The sequence below is a fragment of the Entelurus aequoreus genome, linkage group LG17 (genome assembly GCF_033978785.1).
Source record: "Entelurus aequoreus isolate RoL-2023_Sb linkage group LG17, RoL_Eaeq_v1.1, whole genome shotgun sequence".
Taxonomy (NCBI): domain Eukaryota; kingdom Metazoa; phylum Chordata; class Actinopteri; order Syngnathiformes; family Syngnathidae; genus Entelurus; species Entelurus aequoreus.
In genome coordinates this window covers 46,027,302-46,050,917 of record NC_084747.1, presented here as the reverse complement: position 1 = coordinate 46,050,917, position 23,616 = coordinate 46,027,302, and the positions used below count along the sequence as shown (strand labels likewise).

General features: G+C 37.1%; 1 protein-coding gene across 3 annotated transcripts in view; it reads left to right on the top strand.

The window, feature by feature from the left end:
- kntc1 (kinetochore associated 1) overlaps positions 1 to 23,616 on the top strand; it is an 80,061-nt gene that overhangs the window by 46,228 nt on the left and 10,217 nt on the right. For all 3 annotated transcript variants that reach the window (XM_062025784.1, XM_062025783.1, XM_062025785.1), the window contains exons 50-59: positions 2,454 to 2,532; positions 2,608 to 2,732; positions 2,803 to 2,938; positions 4,897 to 4,992; positions 5,108 to 5,164; positions 7,930 to 7,984; positions 11,219 to 11,282; positions 11,419 to 11,548; positions 14,144 to 14,233; positions 19,400 to 19,554. In XM_062025784.1, the coding sequence (XP_061881768.1) occupies positions 2,454 to 2,532; positions 2,608 to 2,732; positions 2,803 to 2,938; positions 4,897 to 4,992; positions 5,108 to 5,164; positions 7,930 to 7,984; positions 11,219 to 11,282; positions 11,419 to 11,548; positions 14,144 to 14,233; positions 19,400 to 19,554 (987 nt within the window). The remainder of the gene's footprint in view (positions 1 to 2,453; positions 2,533 to 2,607; positions 2,733 to 2,802; positions 2,939 to 4,896; positions 4,993 to 5,107; positions 5,165 to 7,929; positions 7,985 to 11,218; positions 11,283 to 11,418; positions 11,549 to 14,143; positions 14,234 to 19,399; positions 19,555 to 23,616) is intronic.

Here is a 23,616-nt window from a genome sequence, read left to right as displayed (position 1 = left end):
CAACAGTCTCCGTTGTGGTATTTTAGGCTTCATAATGCGCCACACATTTTCAATGGGAGACAGGTCTGGACTACAGGCAGGCCAGTCTAGTACCCGCACTCTTTTACTATGAAGCCACGTTGATGTAACACGTGGCTGGGCATTGTCTTGCTGAAATAAGCAGGGGCGTCCATGGTAACGTTGCTTGGATGGCAACTTATATTGCTCCAAAACCTGTATGTACCTTTCAGCATTAATGGCGCCTTCACAGATGTGTAAGTTACCCAGGTCTTGGGCACTAATACACCCCCATACCATCACACATGCTGGCTTTTACACTTTGCTTCTATAACAATCCGGATGGTTCTTTTCCTCTTTGGTCCGGAGGACACGACGTCCACAGTTTCCAAAAACAATTTGAAATGTGGACTCGTCAGACCACAGAACACTTTTCCACTTTGTATCAGTCCATCTTAGATGAGCTCAGGCCCAGCGAAGCCGACGGCGTTTCTGGGTGTTGTTGATAAACAATTTTCGCCTTGCATAGGAGAGTTTTAACTTGCACTTACAGATGTAGCGACCAACTGTAGTTACTGACAGTGGCTTTCTGAAGTGTTCCTGAGCCCATGTGGTGATATCCTTTATACACTTATGTCGCTTGTTGATGCAGTACAGCCTGAGGGATCGAAGGTCACGGGCTTAGCTGCTTACGTGCAGTGATTTCTCCAGATTCTCTGAACCCTTTGATGATATTACGGACCGTAGATTGTGAAATCCCTAAATTCCTTGCAATAGCTGGTTGAGAAAGGTTTTTCTTAAACTGTTCAACAATTTGCTCACGCATTTGTTGACAAAGTGGTGACCCTCGCCCCATCCTTTGTGAATGACTGAGCATTTCATGGAATCTACTTTTATACCCAATCATGGCACCCACCTGTTCCCAATACTTTATCAGTATTTATTGCCACCTTTCCCAACTTCTTTGTCACGTGTTGCTGGCATCAAATTCTAAAGTTAATGATTATTTACAAAAAAAAATTTTTTATCAGTTTGAACATCCAATATGTTGTCTTTGTAGCATATTCAACTGAATATGGGTTGAAAATGATTTGCAAATCATTGTATTCCGTTTATATTTACATCTAACACAATTTCCCAACTCATATAGAAACGGGGTTTGTAAATTCAACATCCGTCCAGGCCAGGGTACATAAAATGTTTCCTTTCCATGGTAAAAGATCTGTCCAGGCTATGGTAAAGTAATCATCCACGTCAGAGAAATGAAACATCTTGTTGCTTTAAATGTGTTATTTTTATATTAAATAGAAGGTTAATCCATCACCCCCTTATGTTTGTTTGGTGTACAATACTGTATAGTGCTTTATATTGTGTTTAAAATGTACAAACTTTTACTAAAATATGGACTTTTGTCGCAGCTTGAACCCTTTAGTCATATTTACATTGTTTTTTTATGGGGAAATTTGCTTCAATATACGACCTTTTCTATTTGCTTTAGGGCCTTTCATGTGCAGCAAAACTCTGTTGTTGAACCTGTTCCAAAAAGCATTTAGGTTCAACAACATGAAAGGCCCTAAAGTATTGAGAAGTATGTGTGGGCATCTGTGGTCATGGCTTAGAATTGGATCATTTCTCCCTGAAACGTTCCACAATCAATATTGTTACGACACTGACCATGATGATGTCTACTGAGGTATTGGCACAAGCCGCTAAACGAGATCTGACCAATCTACACTACCGTTCAAAAGTTTGGGGTCACATTGAAATGTCCTTATTTTTGAAGGAAAAGCACTGTACTTTTCAATGAAGATAACTTTAAACTAGTCTTAACTTTAAAGAAATACACTCTATACATTGCTAATGTGGTAAATGACTATTCTAGCTGCAAATGTCTGGTTTTTGGTGCAATATCTACATAGGTGTATAGAGGCCCATTTCCAGCAACTATCACTCCAGTGTTCTAATGGTACAATGTGTTTGCTCATTGGCTCAGAAAGCTAATTGATGATTAGAAAACCCTTGTGCAATCATGTTCACACATCTGAAAACAGTTTAGCTCGTTACAGAAGCTACAAAACTGACCTTCCTTTGAGCAGATTGAGTTTCTGGAGCATCACATTTGTGGGGTCAATTAAACGCTCAAAATGGCCAGAAAAAGAGAACTTTCATCTGAAACTCGACAGTCTATTCTTGTTCTTAGAAATGAAGGCTATTCCACAAAATTGTTTGGGTGACCCCAAACTTTTGAACAGCAGTGTACGTCTAAGACTAGATCTGACCAATCTGAGTCTATGAGCATGAACTGATGAAGCCTACTCAGATGAGAGGCGAAACGTCTTCTAAGACAAACCAAACAGTCCATTTGCGATCGATTGAATGCCCTGAGATTTCAATGACCTGGATGAATGAGAACATTCATAGACACTGACCATGTTTGTGCTATATGTCGCTCTCAGGGTGGTCTACATGCTGCAAGCTTACACCACAGCTGATGCTGTTTGCCTCCTCCGTGACATCCTGTCTGCTGAAATCTGGGTGAGTCTTCCATTGCATTGAGCATCAAAGCAGTTGCTGAATTATGCTGTGTCTTACGTTCTCCCCCTATTATAGCCTCTGAACAGTTCAGGGCCACGTTTGACGTTTTATCATCGAACCCGAGCGCTCCTTTGCCTTGTGCGACTCGCCGATGCCGCCACACTCGAGACGCAGTTAAAAATCAACAGGAGTGAAATCGAGTAAGCCGGGGCCCGCTATTCGACTCATTTATTTCCGATTGTGTATAAAGCCTTTCATGTATATCCACAGCTACTACGTGAAGTGCCACATCTTTGTCACCCGGCTGGAAGCTCTGAACATTCCCCACACAGTGAAGTCATTCCACAGCAGCCCCAAAGAGGGCTTGATTAAAGGCCTGTGGAAGAACCACAGCCATGAGCCACAGGTACTTTTTCTGACCTACAATTCCACAGTAGGCCCTCAAAATAGACCTATAAGGATTTTCGTCTTTTCCGACTTACAAATGTTGTTACAATATTGAATACTCGTGTTAAAAACTGTCACAGCATCACATTATAATGTTATTGCATTTGGGCGAGAGTTTGCACGCAGTTTTGGATGCCTCTGCCCACGAGGTTTTGTAGTCTGGCTGTGCCGGGACGTCACAGCGAGGTAGACATACTTATTTTGACATTAAGTCAAGCTCTTAGCCACAGGGAGAAGACTTCTTCCTCCTATGCGTTAAGTTCTTAACCTTTTTGACCTTGGGGCCCAACTTTACTAATACTTAGTAGTAGAGGTGTAACGGTACACAAAAATGTCGGTTCGGTACGTACCTCGGTTTAGAGGTCACGGTTCGCTTCATTTTCGGTACAGTAAGAAAACAACAAAATATAAAATTTTTGGGTTATTTCTTTACCAAATTTGCAAAATCTTCCACCAAAAATATTTTTCTTAGTGGAATATTTGACGTGAAGTAATCGGAGCCTTGGATAGGTCAATAATTCATAATAACATTGATTTTGATTCAATATTATGTTTTGAGCAATGACAGTTTGAAAGAAAAAAAAACAGCTTTGTTTTATTAGTCAACATTGCAACTTTTTCTGAATTACGTTTAACCTTTAAGCTTTTTTATTTCACTTTAATTATGTTTTTGTTTATTTTAATAGTATTTTTAGAATGTGCCGTGGGCCTTTAAAACATTAGCTGTGGGCCGCAAATGGCCTCCGGGGCACACTTTTGACACCCCTGCTATAGATAATAAAAAATTAAATGTGATAAATCTATGGATAAAAAGCAGAGCCTGGCAACGCATGCGCGTTTATCATAACTCTCTCGCTCTCTCTGTCTCTGCCCCTCCCTCACCAATGCTGCTGCGCGGACAATTTGTTTTGTTTTTAACCCCTTCTTAACCCTGAACGTACATTGAAAATACACGCAACCCTAACTCAAAATGCCGGACATTTGAGGCATTTAAGAAACTCCGCCCTGACAGCTCCGCAAAAGAGGACATGTCCGGTGAAAAGAGGACGTATGGTCAGTCTATCGTAGCCCGTTAGCTGCTAGCATGCCGTGTGTTGTGCATTGTTTACACAACGTGCGTTACGCTACTTAATATGTCCATGTGGAAACTCGTTCGGTACACCTCCAAACCGAACCGGAACCCGCGTACCGAAACAGTTCAATACAAATACACGTACCGTTACACCTCTACTTAGTAGGTCATGGCCCACTCAAATATTAACACCGAATTAGTAATCTTACGCTTGATTTTAATTGTATTCAATAATTATATCTCGTCGTCGGCGATTACATCACTGAGGCCGCCTCTAAAAGGAGTGGCCACACATTTCATGCAAAGCAGCTTCCAGTACGCACAATATGTGACGGAATGTGCCGGGGGCCTTCTGACTGCCTTGTCTCTGCTTCGTCTGCGTGCTGTTGTCTTATCTTCGTTGAGGTCCTTAAAGTCCTTGGCTGTTAGTGGGCTAAGACAAACAAAATATCTGCGACGAGGCAACCCCTCATATGCCGTATCTGATAACAAGTTTTGTCCTTGCACAGGCAGAAAAAGTACAGCTTGAGCACAATAGCTAATAACTATAGCAACGGACTTTAAGCATAAGAGTTGTGTGATAACTTACACATAATTATTCTAACATGGTCCCACTGATTCTGCATTAAGTGTGGTGACTCTGTACATTTAAACTGTCATAGTTTGTCCCACTTTCTTCATCTTACATTATTATGTCACTGTCACATCAGCCGGCCCGTGTTTTTAGCGTTCTCAAAATGCAGCCTCTGGAACAAGTTAGTTAAATGGCCCCTTGATTCAGTTGTTGTTTTTTTTTAACTCACCACAAGCTCTGTCATACCAAAACACCTTCTTCCTATTTTCAGGCTGTGCGCTTGGTGGCAGATTTGTGCCTGGAGTACAAGGTGTACGACACGCAGCTGTGGACCAGTCTTCTTCAGAAGATGCTTGGCTTCAACTTGGTGAGGACATGTGCATCGTGCATTGAGTCATACACTTTGCCATAAGCTCTGTTAACAATGAATAATATGAAGTTGTTTGCAGGAAAATAACACGCATGTTTCTCTGTTCTTGCAGATTAGCGATCTCCAGAATGTGCTAGAAACAGTGGTTTCCGTTCCAGCTCTTTGGGAGGTTGTGTTTCACATAAAATTAAGATTTGTTGCCTCAATTTACGAGGTTCTGTGATGGAGCTCTTAACTCAAAACACTTGTATCTCAAAATCCCCCCAAAACAACACAATTTTAACATGCCTTTTAAATTACGAGGTTCTGTGATGGAGCTCTTAACTCAAAACACTTGTATCTCAAAATCCCCCAAAAACAACACAATTTTAACATGCCTTTTAAATTTAAAAAAACAAACTTTTAGGTAAGAACTATTGTATAAAAACAGTACAATAAAATGTACTACAAACGACTGTAGTTATATGAAGTAATGTCATGATAATGTACATAATTTATGTTGGAAAGCGGAATTCTATCTCCTTGCAGCTGTTTCTCCGCCAAACACACCATCAGCAGCTTCTCTAAACTTAATGTCTGCCATTTCGATATTATTTTAACATTCTTGGCTGGCGTTGTACTTGTCAGGTTCAAACACTGATGACATCTATTAAACAAGACAAGAGGCAAAGAATTAAACAGAGACAGAATTCAATTTGGACTCAATCTATTGAGGAGAGTCGCCCGGACATTGTATCCTGCTACAATCTCCAGCACGCTCTGCCAAAAGATTGTATGCCTCCTCTTTTTATTTTGGACCCTCCCCGACCACATGGCCACCGCTGTTTCCAAAGGACAAAGGTCGCAAAAAAGTTCACATAAAAGATCGTAAACAATTCACAGAAAAGGTCAGTTCAAAAAGAGTTCGTAAAATAGTTCAAAAAGAGGTCCATAAAATAGTTCACAGAGAGTTCGTAAAATACTTCCAAAAGAGTTGGTCTGGAAATTGGGCAGATCCTGCCATCTGTCCGCTTTGAAGTCCTTGGGTTAGAACAATAGCTTTCTGTTGATTACCATACATGAGAGAAAACAGAAAACCCTTCATGTGGCTCTCCCCCTTCCACAGTGGAGTTTTACGAGCCTTACCCTTGGTAGGCCTCAAAGACAGCCCCTGTCCTTTTGCCTGGAACTCATTTCAACACAAAGTTTTTTGTGATAACTTACAAACAATTATTCTAACAATACTATTTCTGCTTCAGTATGACGCAGACTCGCTCAAATTGCTCTGCCGGGTTTGCAACACTATCATGTTTTTGATGATTTCTTTATGTAATTCAATGAATAGCATTCACCTTTTAGCACTGTCCTGCACACTCACTTTTTTTCCTTGCCATGGTTGGAAAGCAAAGTTGTCTAGGAAGCTGTTGTAAACAATCTGTCACATTTAACCGTCGTAGCAGTAGGCCTGCTAGGCTAATAACAGCAGCCGTTACCTTCATTTGAAAAAACTCACCTTGAGCTCGCTCAGTAGATTATAAAGCCAGTGTTCCTGTCGGCTCCTTGATTGTTTACAGTTTTTTCTTCTTTTTTTTTGGTTTAGGATTTTACTGTCATTAACAATCCTAAGACCACCATCATTCCCTCCTCTCTTATGTCCTCTTCCATGTTGCCTATTTTAGTGTGTTCCGGTCATTTCTATGGTGGTTGCTAAGTATCTTCTTTCATTTTTGATCACATTTGCTTGTGCAAGATTTCCACTTACACCAGGCACGCTGGTGGGACACAATCTTTATGTGTGTGGAGTGCTGCGGTGAATAATCCTAACTAGAGATGTCCGATAATGGCTTTTTTACCAATATCCGATATTGTCCAACTCTTAATTACAGATTCTGATACCAACCGATACCGATATATACAGTCGTGGAATTAACACATTATTATGCCTAATTTTGTTGTGATGCCCCGCTGGATGCATTAAACAATGTAACAAGGTTTTCCGAAATAAATCAACTCAAGTTATGGGGGAAAAAATGCCAACATGGCACTGCCATATTTATTATTGAAGTCACAAAGTGCATTATTTTTTTAACATGCCTCAAAACAGCAGCTTAGAATTTGGGACATGCTCTCCCTGAGAGAGCATGAGGAGGTTGAGGTGGGCGGGGTTGAGTTGGGGGGTATATTGTAGCGTCCCGGAAGAGTTAGTGCTGCAAGGGGTTCTGGGTATTTGTTCTGTTGTGTTTATGTTGTGTTACGGTGCGGATGTTCTCCCGAAATGTGTTTGTCATTCTTGTTTGGTGTGGGTTCACAGTGTGGCGCATATTTGTAACAGTGTTAAAGTTGTTTATACGGTCACCCTCTGTGTGACCTGCATGGCTGTTGACCAAGTATGCCTTGCATTTGCTTGTGTGTGTGAATATCTGTAGATATTATGTGACTGGGCCGGCACGCAAAGGCAGTGCCTTTAAGGTTTATTGGCGCTCTGTATTCCTCCCTACGTCCGTGTACACAGCGGCGTTTTTAAAAGTCATATACCGATAATTTTCAATATTACATTTTAAAGCATTTATCGGCCGATAATATCGGCAGCCCGATGTTATCGGACATCTCTAATCCTAACACACCATACAGATAAAGATATTAACGGCTCAATGCCTGTTTTTTTTTATCTTTTGTGTCTGTAACATTAAAAAAATCACTGACGATTTACATAATCTTTGTGTGTACCAGCCTTAAGACCAGATGTTTTGGTTCACTGTGGCATTTTCTAATCCAACAATGGATGGGGTGATTGCATTTCCAAATTTCAACTCCTAAACTTAAGCAGAACAATTTGCTGAGAGAGATCTCTCACCTCAAAACACTCTTAAATTGAGGTACCACTGTATATGTACGTACTGTATATACATCAAGCTCCATCATTCTGACATGCCTAATTCTGTCCTCCCTTTCCAGATCTCGAGTTTCTCCAGGACCTGGAAGAGTGTGCTACTTGCACCTTTTGTTTCAGGTATTCCTTTGATAATAAACACTGTAGTATAGGGGTGTAACGGTACGTGTATTTGTATTGAACCGTTTCGGTACGGGGGTTTCGGTTCGGTTCGGATGTGTACCGAACGAGTTTCCATACGGACATATTAAGTAGCGTACCGCACATTATGTAAACAATGCACACCGAGGCACAACATACGGCATGCTAGCAGCGACCGGGCTAGGATGGACTGACCATACGTCCTCTTTTCACCGGACATGTCCTCTTTTGCGGGGCTGTCAGGGCGGCGTTTCTTAAATGCCTCAAATGTCCGGCATTTTGAGTTAGGGTTGCGTGTATTTTCAATGTACGTTCAGGGTTAAGAAGGGGTTAAAAACAAAACAAATTGTGCGCGCAGCAGCATTGGTGAGGGAGGGGCAGAGACAGAGAGAGCAAGAGAGTTATGATAAACGCGCATGCGTCGCCAGGCTCTGCTTTAATTAATCAGTTTTAGAGATGTCCGATAATATCGGTCTGCCGATATTATCGGCCGATAAATGCGTTAAAATGTAATATCGGAAATTATCGGTATCGGTTTTTTTATTATCAGTATCGTTGTTGTTGGTTTTTTTTTTTGTTTTTTTGTTTTTTATTAAATCCACATAAAAAACACAAGATACACTTACAATTAGTGCACCAACCCAAAAAACCTCCCTCCCCCATTTACACTCATTCACACAAAAGGGTTGTTTCTTTCTGTTATTAATATTCTGGTTCCTAGATTATATATCAATATATATCAATACAGTCTGCAAGGGATACAGTCCGTAAGCACACATGATTGTGCGTGCTGCTGGTCCACTAATAATACTAACCTTTAACAGTTAATTTTACAAGTTTTCATTAATTACTAGTTTCTATGTAACTGTTTTTATATTGTTTTACTTTCTTTTTTATTCAAGAAAATGTTTTTAATTTATTTATCTTATTTTATTTGATTTATTTTTTTAAAAAGTACCTTATCTTCACCATACCTGGTTGTCCAAATTAGGCATAATAATGTGTTAATTCCACGACTGTATATATCGGTATCGGTTGATATCGGTATCGGTAATTAAAGAGTTGGACAATATCGGCATATCGGATATCGGCAAAAAGCCATTATCGGACATCCCTAATCAGATTAAATGTTTTATTATCTATAGCAGGGGTGTCAAAAGTGTGCCCCGGAGGCCATTTGCGGCTCACAGCTAATGTTTTAAAGGCCCACGGCACATTCTAAAAATACTATTAAAATAAACAAAAACATAATAAAAGTGAAATAAAAAAGCTTAAAGGTTAAATGTGATTTAGAAAAAGTTGCAATGTTGACTAATAAAACAAAGCTGTTTTTTTTCTTTCAAACTGTCATTGCTCAAAACATAATATTGAATCAAAATCAATGTTATTATGAATTATTGACCTATCCAAAGTTCCGATTACTTCACATCAAATATTCCACTAAGAAAAATATTTTTGGTGGAAGATTTTGCAAATTTGGTAAAGAAATAACCCAAAAATTTATATTTTGTTGTTTTCTTACTGTACCGAAAATGAACCAAACCGTGACCTCTAAACCGAGGTACGTACCGAACCGAAATTTTTGTGTACCGTTACACCCCTACTGTAGTAGCTAACATATTTGTTTGTTTCCATCACTCCTTCCATTAGAATACTATAGTTCAGTGGTCCCCAACCTTTTTTGCACCAGGGACCGGTTTAATGTAAGCATTATTTTCAGGGACCGACTTTCCTTTCGTGCCAGATAAACACAGCAAAAATAAGTGCATGAAAAATACAACTCACTATATAACGCTGAATTAGTGGGAGCCCTGGGCTTGTTGCTTTGCAATGAGATGCAGATGGAAATCAGCCTTTGGCTATAATCAGTCACATTTATAGTTTATATGGTCATTAATGTGCATTGTATCATGTCACAATTTGAGTTTTATTGTACATCTATAAACAAGCTTATTGGTGTGTCTACACTGCAAAAAGTCAGTGTTCAAAAACAAGAAAAAAAAATACAAAAATTATGGCAATTATCTGCCAATAGAACAAGAAAATTCGGCTTGTCAAGACTTTCCAAAACAAGTAAAATTAGCTAACCTCAATGAACCCAAAAATACCTTAAAATAAGTATATTCTCACTAATAACAAGTGCACTTTCTTGGTAGAAAAAAAATTAGACCTTTTTGCTCAAAATGTTGAAAAATATTCTTAAATGAAGTAAATGCTAGTGCCATTATCTTGACATAATGATATGCGCTCGGCATTACATTTCTTGAAACCAGCAAACTTATACTAAAAAGTAATTTATTGTTCTTAATGGAAAGGCAACAAGGCAACCGCTTGTTACTCTCGGTGTCTCCTAGCCGCTCAGGCAAATCATATTGTCTAAAAATGTATTTTTCCATGGATAACATGACATCATCGCGCCAAGTGCGTGCTCTTCCAGTCAATTAGTGCGCATATATACAGCCCGGCCCCCGGCCAAATTTTTCTTTATTGTAATTTTGAATAATTTATCTGACTGTGCATGAACTATTTCTGTTCAAAATTGTTTGAAATGTTTAAATAGTCAGTTTACTGTACTGTGCCAACTGTAATACTATATGAGTATGTATTTTCTATTGTTTCATTGAAAATAAAACAGCAAAGTCCATTTGGCTGTCATCTGTTTTAATTATGAGACACAATTGTGTCAAAATCATGATTTTTTATTTTTTCATGCTTGAAGTAAGAAATTATTACTATAAAAAAGTAGTTCTATACTTGTGAGTGTTGATGACACAGCTTTGCAACAGTTGATATTCTAGTTCCAAGCATGTTTTACTCAATATAGGTCATCAAATCTCAGCAACAAGCTGTAATATCTTACTGAGATCATTTAGGACCAAAACACTTAAAACAAGTAAAACACTCTAACATAAAATCTGCTTAGTGAGAAGAATTATCTTATCAGACAGGAAATAAGCAAATATCACCCTTAATTGAGATATTTAATCTTACTTAGATTTCAGTTTTTGCAGTGTAGTGGGACAGGCGAAAGTTAAGTCGGAGACAATGCAGTCGTTTATAAATTATTTCATGTTTCTCTGCGGCCCAGTAGCAAATGCGTCACGGACCGGTGGTTGGGGACCACTGCTCTAGTTGTTTGGTACTTCAAGGGAAGGAGCTAAACTCAATTAAACTGAACCATTCAGCGCAAACTAACGCCTGGTTTGGTTACAGCTTCTTTGCCTTTGAGCGCTGATCAACAAGCAACACTCTACAGGACCTTTGTTCTCCTCCTAAAGTATGCACTTTTTTTAATTTTCCCTTACATGCACCATTTTTATATTTTCCTTAATATGATATTCCCAGTCTCCTTTTACCCACAAAGCATTTGTTTGCCTGTCTGTACTTATTTTGGGCTTGCTATCTTTTCCAAGGTGTCCGTTCTTGTTGAATTTGGAACTAATCGGAATTGCCAAAGGCTTCGCACAGTTTAACCTGCTGGCCTTTGCCCTGGGGACTCTCCTCCTCATCCCCTGTGCCAGCAAGAAAGCTCAGCAGATTGAAGTAAGCAAACCTGCTTCTGTTCAGACCAGACATTCTGCCTTTGGCTCTAATTTGTTTCAATCTCACTATTGCATCGTCAGACCCAATTTCATTGGTTTGATTTCTATCAGAACTACTGCCTTTGGTTCTTTGTTCAGTGTCTTATGTGTGTGTCTTATCAGAACAATTCTCTCATATTTCTGTCCAGACCCAAGCTTCTGCTTTTGGGTGTGAAAATAGGTTTCCTACTTTTTGGTCTCATTTGGTTTCACATCAGACCTGACCTACTGCTTTAGTGTCTGTTTTTCAGTCTTGTCTATCTTCAGACCCGACTCACTGCTTTTGGGTCTAATTTTTTTGTTGCATCAGACTCCACATACTAATTTTTGGTTTAGGTCTCACATGTGTTTCCCCAAAACCCAACCTGTTACCTTTTGGTCTGATAGTTAGCCTCATCTGTTTCTCTACAGATATTGGGTCTGATTATAAGTTCTCCTGACTGACTACTTCTGCTTTTGATTTTTAGCCTTACTTGTTTCAGTTCAGACACGACCTTCTGTTTAGGTCTTATTCATATAACCTGCCAGTATTCAGCTAACTGAATTGGGATCTTAGTATGTGTCTCACCTGCAAGTTTTCTGATCCGACTTATTACTGATTTACTAGTATCACCTGCAACTCAGACTCGACCGAGTGATTTTTGGGTCTGATTTAGTCTCACCTGTATCTGCTCAATCCTAACTTACTACTTTTGTGTCAGATTTGTTTAGTCTCACCTGTCTCGTCAGAGCGGACGTATAACATTTTTAGTCACCCTTGTTTTGGGTCAGACGTCACCTGAACTACTACTTTTATGAAGTTTCTTGAAGGCTTCCTTCCTGTGTCTTTCCAAACATATGGCTAGATCATTTACTATTGCAAGGAGGTCTAATATTAGTCTACTTTTTGGTCTGATTTTTAGTCTCATGTGTCTGGTTCAAACACTGATGACATCTATTAAACGAGACAAGAAGCAAGGAATTAAACAGAGACAGAATTAAATTTGGCTCAGTTTGAGGAGAAACGTCTGGACAGTGTACCCTTGTACGGTGTCTCAACACGCTCTGGCGAAAGATTGTACGCCACCTCTTTTATTTGGACTTTCTCTGATTACATGGTAACAGCTGTTTTTGGGACGGTATAGCTCGGTTGGTAGAGCCGCCGTGCCAGCAACTTGAGGGTTGCAGGTTCGATCCCCGCTTCCGCCATCCTAGTCACTGCCGTTGTGTCCTTGGGCAAGACACTTTACCCACCTGCTCCCAGTGCCACCCACACTGGTTTAAATGTAACTTAGATATTGGGTTTCACAATGTAAAGCGCTTTGAGTCACTTGAGAAAAAGCGCTATATAAATGTAATTCACTAATTCACTTCTAAGGGGCGTGGGTCGTAAACAGCCATCGCCTTTGGTTACAGAACAGTTCAAAAGAAAAGATCGTAAACAGTTCACACTGGAGTACAAGTCGCATTTTTGGGGGAAATGTATTTGATAAAAGCCAACACCAAGAATAGACATTTGAAAGGCAATTTAAAATAAATAAAGAATAGTGAACAACAGGCTGAATAAGTGCACGTTATATGAGGCATAAATAACCAACTGAGAACGTGCCTGGTATGTTAACATAACATATTATGGTAAGAGTCATTCAAATAACTACAACATATAGAACATGCTATACGTTTACCAAACAATCTGTCACTCCTAATCGCTAAATCCCATGAAATCTTATACGTCTAGTCTCTTACGTGAATGAGCTAAATAATATTATTTGATATTTTACGGTAATGTGTTAATAATTTCACACATAAGTCGCTCCTGAGTATAAGTCGCACCCCCGGCCAAACTATGAAAAAAACTGCGACTTATAGTCCGAAAAATACGGTACTTGTTTTAAGTGTTTTGGTCCTAAATGATCTCAGTAAGATATTACAGCTTGTTGCTGAGATGTTATGACCTATATTGAGTAAAACATGCTTGAAACTAGAATATCAACTGTTGCAAAGCTGTGTCATCAACACTCACAAGTAAAAAAAAAAAATTGTTTTAAAGTAATCATTTCTTATTTCAAGCATGAAAAAAAAAAAATCATGACTTTGACACAATTGTGTCTCATATTAAAACAGATGACAGCCAAATGCTGTTTTATTTTCAATGAAACAATAGAAAATACGTACTCATATGGTAGTACAGTTGTTATTAGTGAGAATATACTTATTTTAATGTATTTTTGGGTTCATTGAGGTTAGCTAATTTTACTTGTTTTGGAAAGTCTTGACAAGCCAAATGTTCTTGTTTTATTTGCAGATAGTTTTGCTTAGTTCAAATAAAATACTCCTAATTTTTGTTTAGTTTTTTCTTGTTTTTGAACACTGACTTTTTGCGGTGTGGTTTATATAAATGATGCCCTCCCTGAACTTGAGGTTGTTTCGTTGGTATTCCTTACTAGGGTTGTACAGTATACCGGTACATCATCTGCTGTATGTCTTGCTATTAATTCCGCCCGTTTCTCCCGAGCCACATCTGTCAATAGAATTCCTCTTTTAATCACTGATTTGTTCGTGTTTTTGCTGTTTGCAGGGCTTTCTGTCCATGCGCGACCCCGTCACCGTGCTGGATCAGGAGGAGGAGCTTATGAACACAGGGGAATTAGCTGGTATCCCCTTACAGGTTGGATGTTGGACCTCCTAATTATTACTTTTTTCTGATTGAAACGATTTCACAAAAGAAGTCATTGCTGTAGAAATGTGTTGTATAAGTGGTTTCTTATTAACGCTGGCCTCTTGTGCAATTTTGCTGTAAAAGAGGAAACTAAAGCTGGTCTGATGGTGAGAAGATCTGAAAGCGTCGTGGAGACGCGATCATTGTTATTAACTTCTTATCAGTGGAATTAGGCCATCACACAGCAGACCGCTATGACACGCATGAACAATCGCAAGAAAATAAATGTTTCATCTTATTGCAGGCTGTGTTTAGCTTGGCTTGTAATATCATTTTTTTTACGTCATAATAATTAAGTTAAAGTAAAAGTACCAATGATTGTCACACACACACTAGGTGTGGTGAAATGTGTCCTCTGCATTTGACCCATCCCCTTGATCACCCCCTGGGAGGTGAGGGGAGCAGTGGGCAGCAGCGGTGGCCGCGCCCGGGAATCATTTTTGGTGATTTAACCCCCAATTCCAACCCTTGATGCTGAGTGCCAAGCAGGGAGGTAATGGGTGCCATTTTTATAGTCTTTGGTATGACTCAGTTTGAACTCACAACCTACCGATCTCAGGGCAGACACTCTAACCACTAGGCCACTGAGTAGTAACGTGTTCAATTGAAAAATGGTATTAAAGAATTCCTGGAATTTTGGGAAAAACAGACATTTTTCCAGTTCAAAAAACCACTTCTGTCCTGTTTAAGAGGAATGTTTTGACGGTGGAACGGTTGAAAAATGTGGAAGGAGTAGTCGCCAGAAAAAAGGGTGGAAATAGGGCTTTGGGAAAGCAGGAATTCTGGAAAATCCTGGAATCTTTTTCAACTTTGAATTTCCAGAATGGTGGAATGGTTTGAATTCATTGAAAAATGTGCAAATGGAAGTTGAAATGGGAAAAATATCACGGAAAACCTGGAATTCTGAGACATTTTTGGAATTTGTCAAGGGAAAGCTCGCGATTCCTGAATAGGCTGAACAGTTTGAAGTTGAAACGGTTTGAATCAGATGAAAAATGTGGGAATTGTGGAACTTTGTAGAATGTTCCATTCATTTCAATGGGAATTTCAGAAAAAAATTGAGAATTTCGGGAAAAGCGGGAATTTTTTTGGAAATGGTAAAAACTTGAATGGTCTGAATGAGTTAAAATGTTGAAAATTTTCAAATCGGTAGAGAAATGTTGAAGTAGTAACGTGTTGAATTGAAAAATGGTATTACAGAATTCCTGGAAATTCGGGAAAATCTGACATTTTTCCAGTTCAAAAAAACACTTTGTCCTGATTAAGAGGAATGTTTTGACGGTGGAACGGTTGAAATGCGTGGAAAAATGTGGAAGGAGTAGTAGCTTTGGGAAAGCAGGAATTCTGGAAAATCCTGGAATCTTTTTGAACTTTGAATTTCCAGAATGGTGGAATGGTTTGAATTCGTTGAAAAATGTGCAAATGGAAGTTTAAATGGGAAAAATGTCACGGAAAACCTGGAATTCTGAGACATTTTTGGAATTTGTCAAGGGAAAGCTCGCGATTCCTGAATAGGCTGAACAGTTTGAAGTTGAAACGGTTTGAATCAGATGAAAAATGTGGGAATTGTGGAACTTTGTAGAATGTTCCATTCATTTCAATGGGAATGTCAGAAAAAAATTGAGAATTTCGGGAAAAGCTGGAATTTTTTGTGAAATGGTAAAAACTTGAATGGTCTGAATGAGGTAAAATGTTGAAATTTTTCAAATCGGTAGAGAAATGTTGAAGTAGTAACGTGTTGAATTGAAAAATGGTATTACAGAATTCCTGGAAATTCGGGAAAATCTGAGATTTTTCCAGTTCAAAAAAACACTTTGTCCTGATTAAGAGGAATGTTTTGACGGTGGAACGGTTGAAATGCGTGGAAAAATGTGGAAGGAGTAGTAGCTTTGGGAAAGCAGGAATTCTGGAAAATCCTGGAATCTTTTTGAACTTTGAATTTCCAGAATGGTGGAATGGTTTGAATTCATTGAAAAATGTGCAAATGGAAGTTGAAATGGGAAAAATGTCACGGAAAACCTGGAATTCTGAGACATTTTTGGAATTTGTCAAGGGAAAGCTCGCGATTCCTGAATAGGCTGAACAGTTTGAAGTTGAAACGGTTTGAATCAGATGAAAAATGTGGGAATTGTGGAACTTTGTAGAATGTTCCATTCATTTCAATGGGAATTTCAGAAAAAAATTGAGAATTTCGGGAAAAGCGGGAATTTTTTTGGAAATGGTAAAAACTTGAATGGTCTGAATGAGTTAAAATGTTGAAATTTTTCAAATCGGTAGAGAAATGTTGAAGTAGTAACGTGTTGAATTGAAAAATGGTATTACAGAATTCCTGGAAATTCGGGAAAATCTGAGATTTTTCCAGTTCAAAAAAACACTTTGTCCTGATTAAGAGGAATGTTTTGACGGTGGAACGGTTGAAATGCGTGGAAAAATGTGGAAGGAGTAGTAGCTTTGGGAAAGCAGGAATTCTGGAAAATCCTGGAATCTTTTTCAACTTTGAATTTCCAGAATGGTGGAATGGTTTGAATTCATTGAAAAATGTGCAAATGGAAGTTGAAATGGGAAAAATGTCATGGAAAACCTGGAATTCTGAGACATTTTTGGAATTTGTCAAGGGAAAGCTCGCGATTCCTGAATAGGCTGAACAGTTTGAAGTTGAAACGGTTTGAATCAGATGAAAAATGTGGGAATTGTGGAACTTTGTAGAATGTTCCATTCATTTCAATGGGAATTTCAGAAAAAAATTGAGAATTTCGGGAAAAGCGGGAATTTTTTTGGAAATGGTAAAAACTTGAATGGTCTGAATGAGTTAAAATGTTGAAATTTTTCAAATCTGTAGAGAAATGTTGAAGTAGTAACGTGTTGAATTGAAAAATGGTATTACAGAATTCCTGGAAATTCGGGAAAATCTGAGATTTTTCCAGTTCAAAAAAACACTTTGTCCTGATTAAGAGGAATGTTTTGACGGTGGAACGGTTGAAATGCGTGGAAAAATGTGGAAGGAGTAGTAGCTTTGGGAAAGCAGGAATTCTGGAAAATCCTGGAATCTTTTTGAACTTTGAATTTCCAGAATGGTGGAATGGTTTGAATTCGTTGAAAAATGTGCAAATGGAAGTTTAAATGGGAAAAATGTCACGGAAAACCTGGAATTCTGAGACATTTTTGGAATTTGTCAAGGGAAAGCTCGCGATTCCTGAATAGGCTGAACAGTTTGAAGTTGAAACGGTTTGAATCAGATGAAAAATGTGGGAGTTGTGGAACTTTGTAGAATGTTCCATTCATTTCAATGGGAATTTCAGAAAAAATTGAGAATTTCGGGAAAAGCTGAAATTTTTTTGGGAAATGGTAAAAACTTGAATGGTCTGAATGAGGTAAAATGTTGAAATTTTTCAAATCGGTAGAGAAATGTTGAAGTAGTAACTAGGGATGATGTTTGATAAGGAATTATCGAGTTCGAGCCTATTATCGAATCCTCTTATCGAACCGATTCCTTATCGATTCTCTTATCGAGGCCAGATAGGTTGTTGTATATGGAAAAAAAAACACAATATTTGGTTTAACAAAAGCTCACTTTTATTATATAATAAAAAAATAAAATCTAATAAATAAATAAATATTGACTGTTACCCACCTAAAAAAATAAAATAAAATAAATAAATATTGACTGTTGTTACCCAAAGTATATTAAGTTGGATTTCTCAGAGAAACAAATATATACAGTAACACAAAAACAACCTGTCTCTGTGATCACTATAGGTGTATAAATAATAATATAGTGTTAAATAAAATCAGTCCCTTGGGCACAAAACTGAAAATAATACAGCTCTCCAAAAAGTGCACTTCTGCTGCTATTTGACATAACTGTTTGTTATGATGCTTTGACAGTTTTGCACTTTTTTTCTTTATTGAAAGAAAATTCTATGAAGAGAAAAGTTCTTTGCAAATGTGGTTACAATGCTAAAAAATGAAAAGTTAAAGCTAAAAAAAGAAATACACTTTATTGAGTTAACATTATTTCTTTATGGGGGAAAATGTTATGAGCTAGAGAATATAACAACTACACTACCCAGCATGCAACGGGAGTTACGAGCATGCGCAGTATCCCCGAAAAGTGTTGTTGCATGTCGTCACCCGTGAAAGTAATCGTCAAGAACTCAGCCAACACGCCTCGTCTGCATTATTTATAATTAGACAGACAACACATCTACAGTGTGATTTTGTTTTGTTTACAAGGAAAGAAAAACAAAAGTTAAAAAAGGGAGATATGTTGTATATATATGTATGTGCTGCGGTTGTTTTAAGAACGTTGCGACAGCTGCCGTAAAGGAGGTGCGTTGCTAGCCTGGTTGCTATGTTTCCGGTTGGTCGTAAAAGTGTTTGTCATGTGTTTTACCCTGCTAAAATCTCTCAGTAAAGTTATTCGATGGATTATACCTTTTGTTTTGAACTTTATTACACCTTGGAGCGCTTTTTCCCGCCCATTGTTTTCCTGCTTTCGCTATCTGCGCCTAATGACTGAGCTACGTGACGTAATTTCTTGTGATGTCACACGGAGCATTTCTGGTCGGGACGGGATTCGAATAAAGAATCAACTCTTTTCCTTTACTATAGTGGTCTCGATAACGGGTACCAGTTCTCAAAAAGGGATTCGAGTCCGAGGACTCGGTTCTTTTCTTATCAAACAACCGGGAAAACCGGTTTCGAGTATCATCCCTAGTAGTAACATGTTGAATTGAGAAATTGTATTACAGAATTCCTGGAAAACCGGAGATTTTTCCAGTTCAAAAAACACTTCTGTCCTGATTAAGAGGAATGTTTTGACGGTGGAACGGTTGAAATGCGTTGAAAAATGTGGAAGGAGTAGTTGCCAGGAAAAAGGGTGGAAATAGGGCTTTGGAAAGCAGGAATTCTGGAAAATCCTGGAATCTTTTTGAACTTTGAATTTCCCGAATGGTGGAATGTGTTGAAGGTGGAATGGTTTGAATGGGTTGAAGACTGTGGGAATTGTGGAAGTTTGAAAAAATGGCCAATTCATTTAGAATGGGGAAAATGCATAAAAAAAGGAATTATGGGAAATCCGGGATTTCTTTTTATATTATTTTGTTTGCCTTCAAGATTAGGGAGATCGTGCTGACATTCATCATCCAACATGGCCAACACAGCAAGCTGGTGAAGACCAAACACTTCTCGCGTCTAAAGAAGTTCATGGTGACCAAAGGCCAACCGGACCAGATGAAGGACATGGCCAACTACCTGGTCAACATCAACTGGTATGCCTTTTTTAAACATTAATACTCACACTATTATCAATTACAGGAGTTTATTCCAGTTGTATGATTGGTCAAATGGGCTTCTTATTCACCAGGTTGCCATAACAACAGCTCTATAATGTGTAAAGTTGTTGCTCAACAAGATATTTCCTCATGTATAATTGTGTAATCTTGATGTGATTCACAGATAGACTTCAGTGGAGGGTGGGAAACCACTGTAGAACTCTAAATGGTGCTTTTTTTAATAACATAGATGGGTGGAAATAGTTAGATATGCTCTATATTGACAGTACAGTCACTGAGTGACATGATAATGATTGATAGATATGCTCTGGTGAAATAGGAGCTGAGCCGGAAGGCAAAGCTCTCAATTTACCGGTCGATCTACGTTCCCATCCTCACCTATGGTCAGTATGTAATAACCAGAGTGTGTAAGGAATTGAAATGCGCCTCCTTGGGCCAAAATTAATAAAAAACACATGTATATAGGGACATATTGTAATAAATTGAAGTAAATAATGGAGATTAAAAACCAATTACAAACAAACAATTTTTTAAAAGCCAGTTTTTTTCTCACGTGTCGACTTTTTATGACAAGTGTCATATAAAATTCTGACTTTTATCACAATATTAAATAAATGATAAATGGGTTATACTTGTATAGCGCTTTTCTACCTTCAAGGTACTCAAAGCGCTTTGACAGTATTTCCACATTCACCCATTCACACACACATTCACACACTGATGGCGGGAGCTGCCATGCAAGGCGCTAACCAGCACCCATCAGGAGCAAGGGTGAAGTGTCTTGCCCAAGGACACAACGGATGTGACTAGGATGGTAGAAGGTGGGGATTGAACCCCAGTAACCAGCAACACTCCGATTGCTGACACGGCCACTCTACCAACTTCGCCACGCCGTCCCCAATTTTTTCCCACCCTCCACTGAAGTCTATCGGTGAATCATATCAAGATTACACAATTATACATGAGGAAATGTCTTGTTGAGCAACAACTTTACAATTTTTTTGTTGTTCTCGTGAAATAGTGAAATTTTTTGAGTAAAATGATGACTTTGTCATCATTTTTTCAAGTAAAAATCCAGATTATTATTAGAATATAGGCAAAATGTTCAAGTTTTCTTATAAAATTGTGACTTTTGTCGAGTAAAATAACACTCTTTTCATAAAGTTGCCAACATTTTAAGCTTTTCCTGTGAAATTGCGACTGTTATCGAGTAAAATTCCAACTTTTATCATAACATTGCACAAATGTTCAGTTTTTATTGTGAAATTTTGACTTGCGTTGAGTGAAATTACGACTTTTATTATAATACTGCCAAAATTCAAAGTTTTTCTTGTGAAATTGTGACTTTTTTCTTGGGAAATTCCAACTCATTTTTCACAACAAGCTTTTTTATATTTTTATTATAATATAGGCAAAAAGTTTTCTTATAAAATTGTGACTTGTCGAGTAAAATAACTTCATAAAGTTGCCAACATTTTAAGCTTTTCCTGTGTAATTGCGACTGTTATCGAGTAAAATTCCAACTTTTATCATAACATTGCGCAAATGTTCAGTTTTTCTTGTAAAATTTTGACTTGCATTGAGTGAAATTACGACTTTTATTATAATACTGCCAAAATTCTAAGTTTTTCTTGTGAAATTGTGACTGTTATCGAGTAAAATTCCAACTTTTATCATAACATTGCACAAATGTTCAGTTTATTTTGTAAGATTTTGACTTGCGTTGAGTGAAATTACGACTTTTATTATAATACTGCCATAATTCAAAGTTTTTCTTGTGAAATTGTGACCTTTTTCTTGGGAAATTCCAACTCATTTTTCACAACAAGCTTTTTTATATTTTTATTATAATATAGGCAAAAAGTTTTCTTGTAAAATTGTGACTTGTCGAGTAAAATAACTTCATAAAGTTGCCAACATTTTAAGCTTTTCCTGTGTAATTGCGACTGTTATCGAGTAAAATTCCAACTTTTATCATAAAATTGCGCAAATGTTCAGTTTTTCTTGTAAAATTTTGACTTGCGTTGAGTGAAATTACGACTTTTATTATAATACTGCCAAAATTCTAAGTTTTTCTTGTGAAATTGTGACCTTTTTCTTGGGAAATTCCAACTCATTTTTCACAACAAGCTTTTTTATATTTTTATTATAATATAGGCAAAAACTTTTCTTATAAAATTGTGACTTGTTGTGTAAAATAACTTCATAAAGTTGGCAACATTTTAAGCTTTTCCTGTGAAATTGCGACTGTTATCGAGTAAAATTCCAACTTTTATCATAACATTGCACAAATGTTCAGTTTTTCTTGTAAGATTTTGACTTGCGTTGAGTGAAATTACGACTTCTATTATAATACTGCCATAATTATAAGTTTTTCTTGTGAAATTGTGACCTTTTTCTTGGGAAATTCCAACTCATTTTTCACAACAAGCTTTTTTATATTTTTATTATAATATAGGCAAAAACTTTTCTTATAAAATTGTGACTTGTTGTGTAAAATAACTTCATAAAGTTGGCAACATTTTAAGCTTTTCCTGTGAAATTGCGACTGTTATCGAGTAAAATTCCAACTTTTATCATAACACTGCACAAATGTTCAGTTTTTCTTGTAAGATTTTGACTTGCGTTGAGTGAAATTACGACTTTTATTATAATACTGCCAAAATTCTAAGTTTTTCTTGTGAAATTGTGACCTTTTTCTTGTGAAATTCCAACTCATTTTTTCACAACAAGCTTTTTTATATTTTTATTATAATATAGGCAAAAAGTTTTTTTATAAAATTGTGACTTTTGTCGAGTAAAATAACACTCTTCATAAAGTTGGCAACATTTTAAGCTTTTCCTGTGAAATTGCGACTGTTATCGAGTAAAATTCCAACTTTTATCATAACATTGCGCAAATGTTCAGTTTTTCTTGTAAGATTTTGACTTGCGTTGAGTGAAATTACGACTTTTATTATAATACTGCCAAAATTATAAGTTTTTCTTGTGAAATTGTGACCTTTTTCTTAGGAAATTCCAACTCATTTTTCACAACAAGCTTTTTTATATTTTTATTATAATATAGGCAAAAAGTTTTCTTATAAAATTGTGACTTGTTCTGTAAAATAACTTCATAAAGTTGCCAACATTTTAAGCTTTTCCTGTGAAATTGCGACTGTTATCGAGTAAAATTCCAACTTTTATCATAACATTGCACAAATGTTCAGTTTTTCTTGTAAGATTTTGACTTGCGTTAGTGAAATTACGACTTTTATAATAATACTGCCAAAATTCTAAGTTTTTCTTGTGAAATTGTGACCTTTTTCTTGGAAATTCCAACTCATTTTTCACAACAAGCTTTTTTATATTTTTATTATAATATAGGCAAAAAGTTTTGTTATAAAATTGTGACTTGTCGAGTAAAATAACTTCATAAAGTTGCCAACATTTTAAGCTTTTCCTGTGTAATTGCGACTGTTATCGAGTAAAATTCCAACTTTTATCATAACATTGCGCAAATGTTCAGTTTTTCTTGTAAAATTTTGACTTGCGTTGAGTGAAATTACGACTTTTATTATAATACTGCTTAAATTCTAAGTTTTTCTTGTGAAATTGTGACCTTTTTCTTGGGAAATTCCAACTAATTTTTCACAACAAGCTTTTTTATATTTTTATTGTAATATAGGCAAAACGTTTTCTTATAAAATTGTGACTTTTGTCCAGTAAAATAACTTCATTAAGTTGGCAACATTTTAAGCTTTTCCTGTGAAATTGCGACTGTTATCGAGTAAAATTCCAACTTTTATCATAACATTGCACAAATGTTCAGTTTTTCTTGTAAGATTTTGACTTGCGTTGAGTGAAATTACGACTTTTATTATAATACTGCCATAATTCTAAGTTTTTCTTGTGAAATTGTGACTTTTTTCTTGGGAAATTCCAACTCATTTTTCACAACAAGCTTTTTTATATTTTTATTATAATATAGGCAAAAAGTTTTCTTATAAAATTGTGACTTGTCGAGTAAAATAACTTCATAAAGTTGCCAACATATTA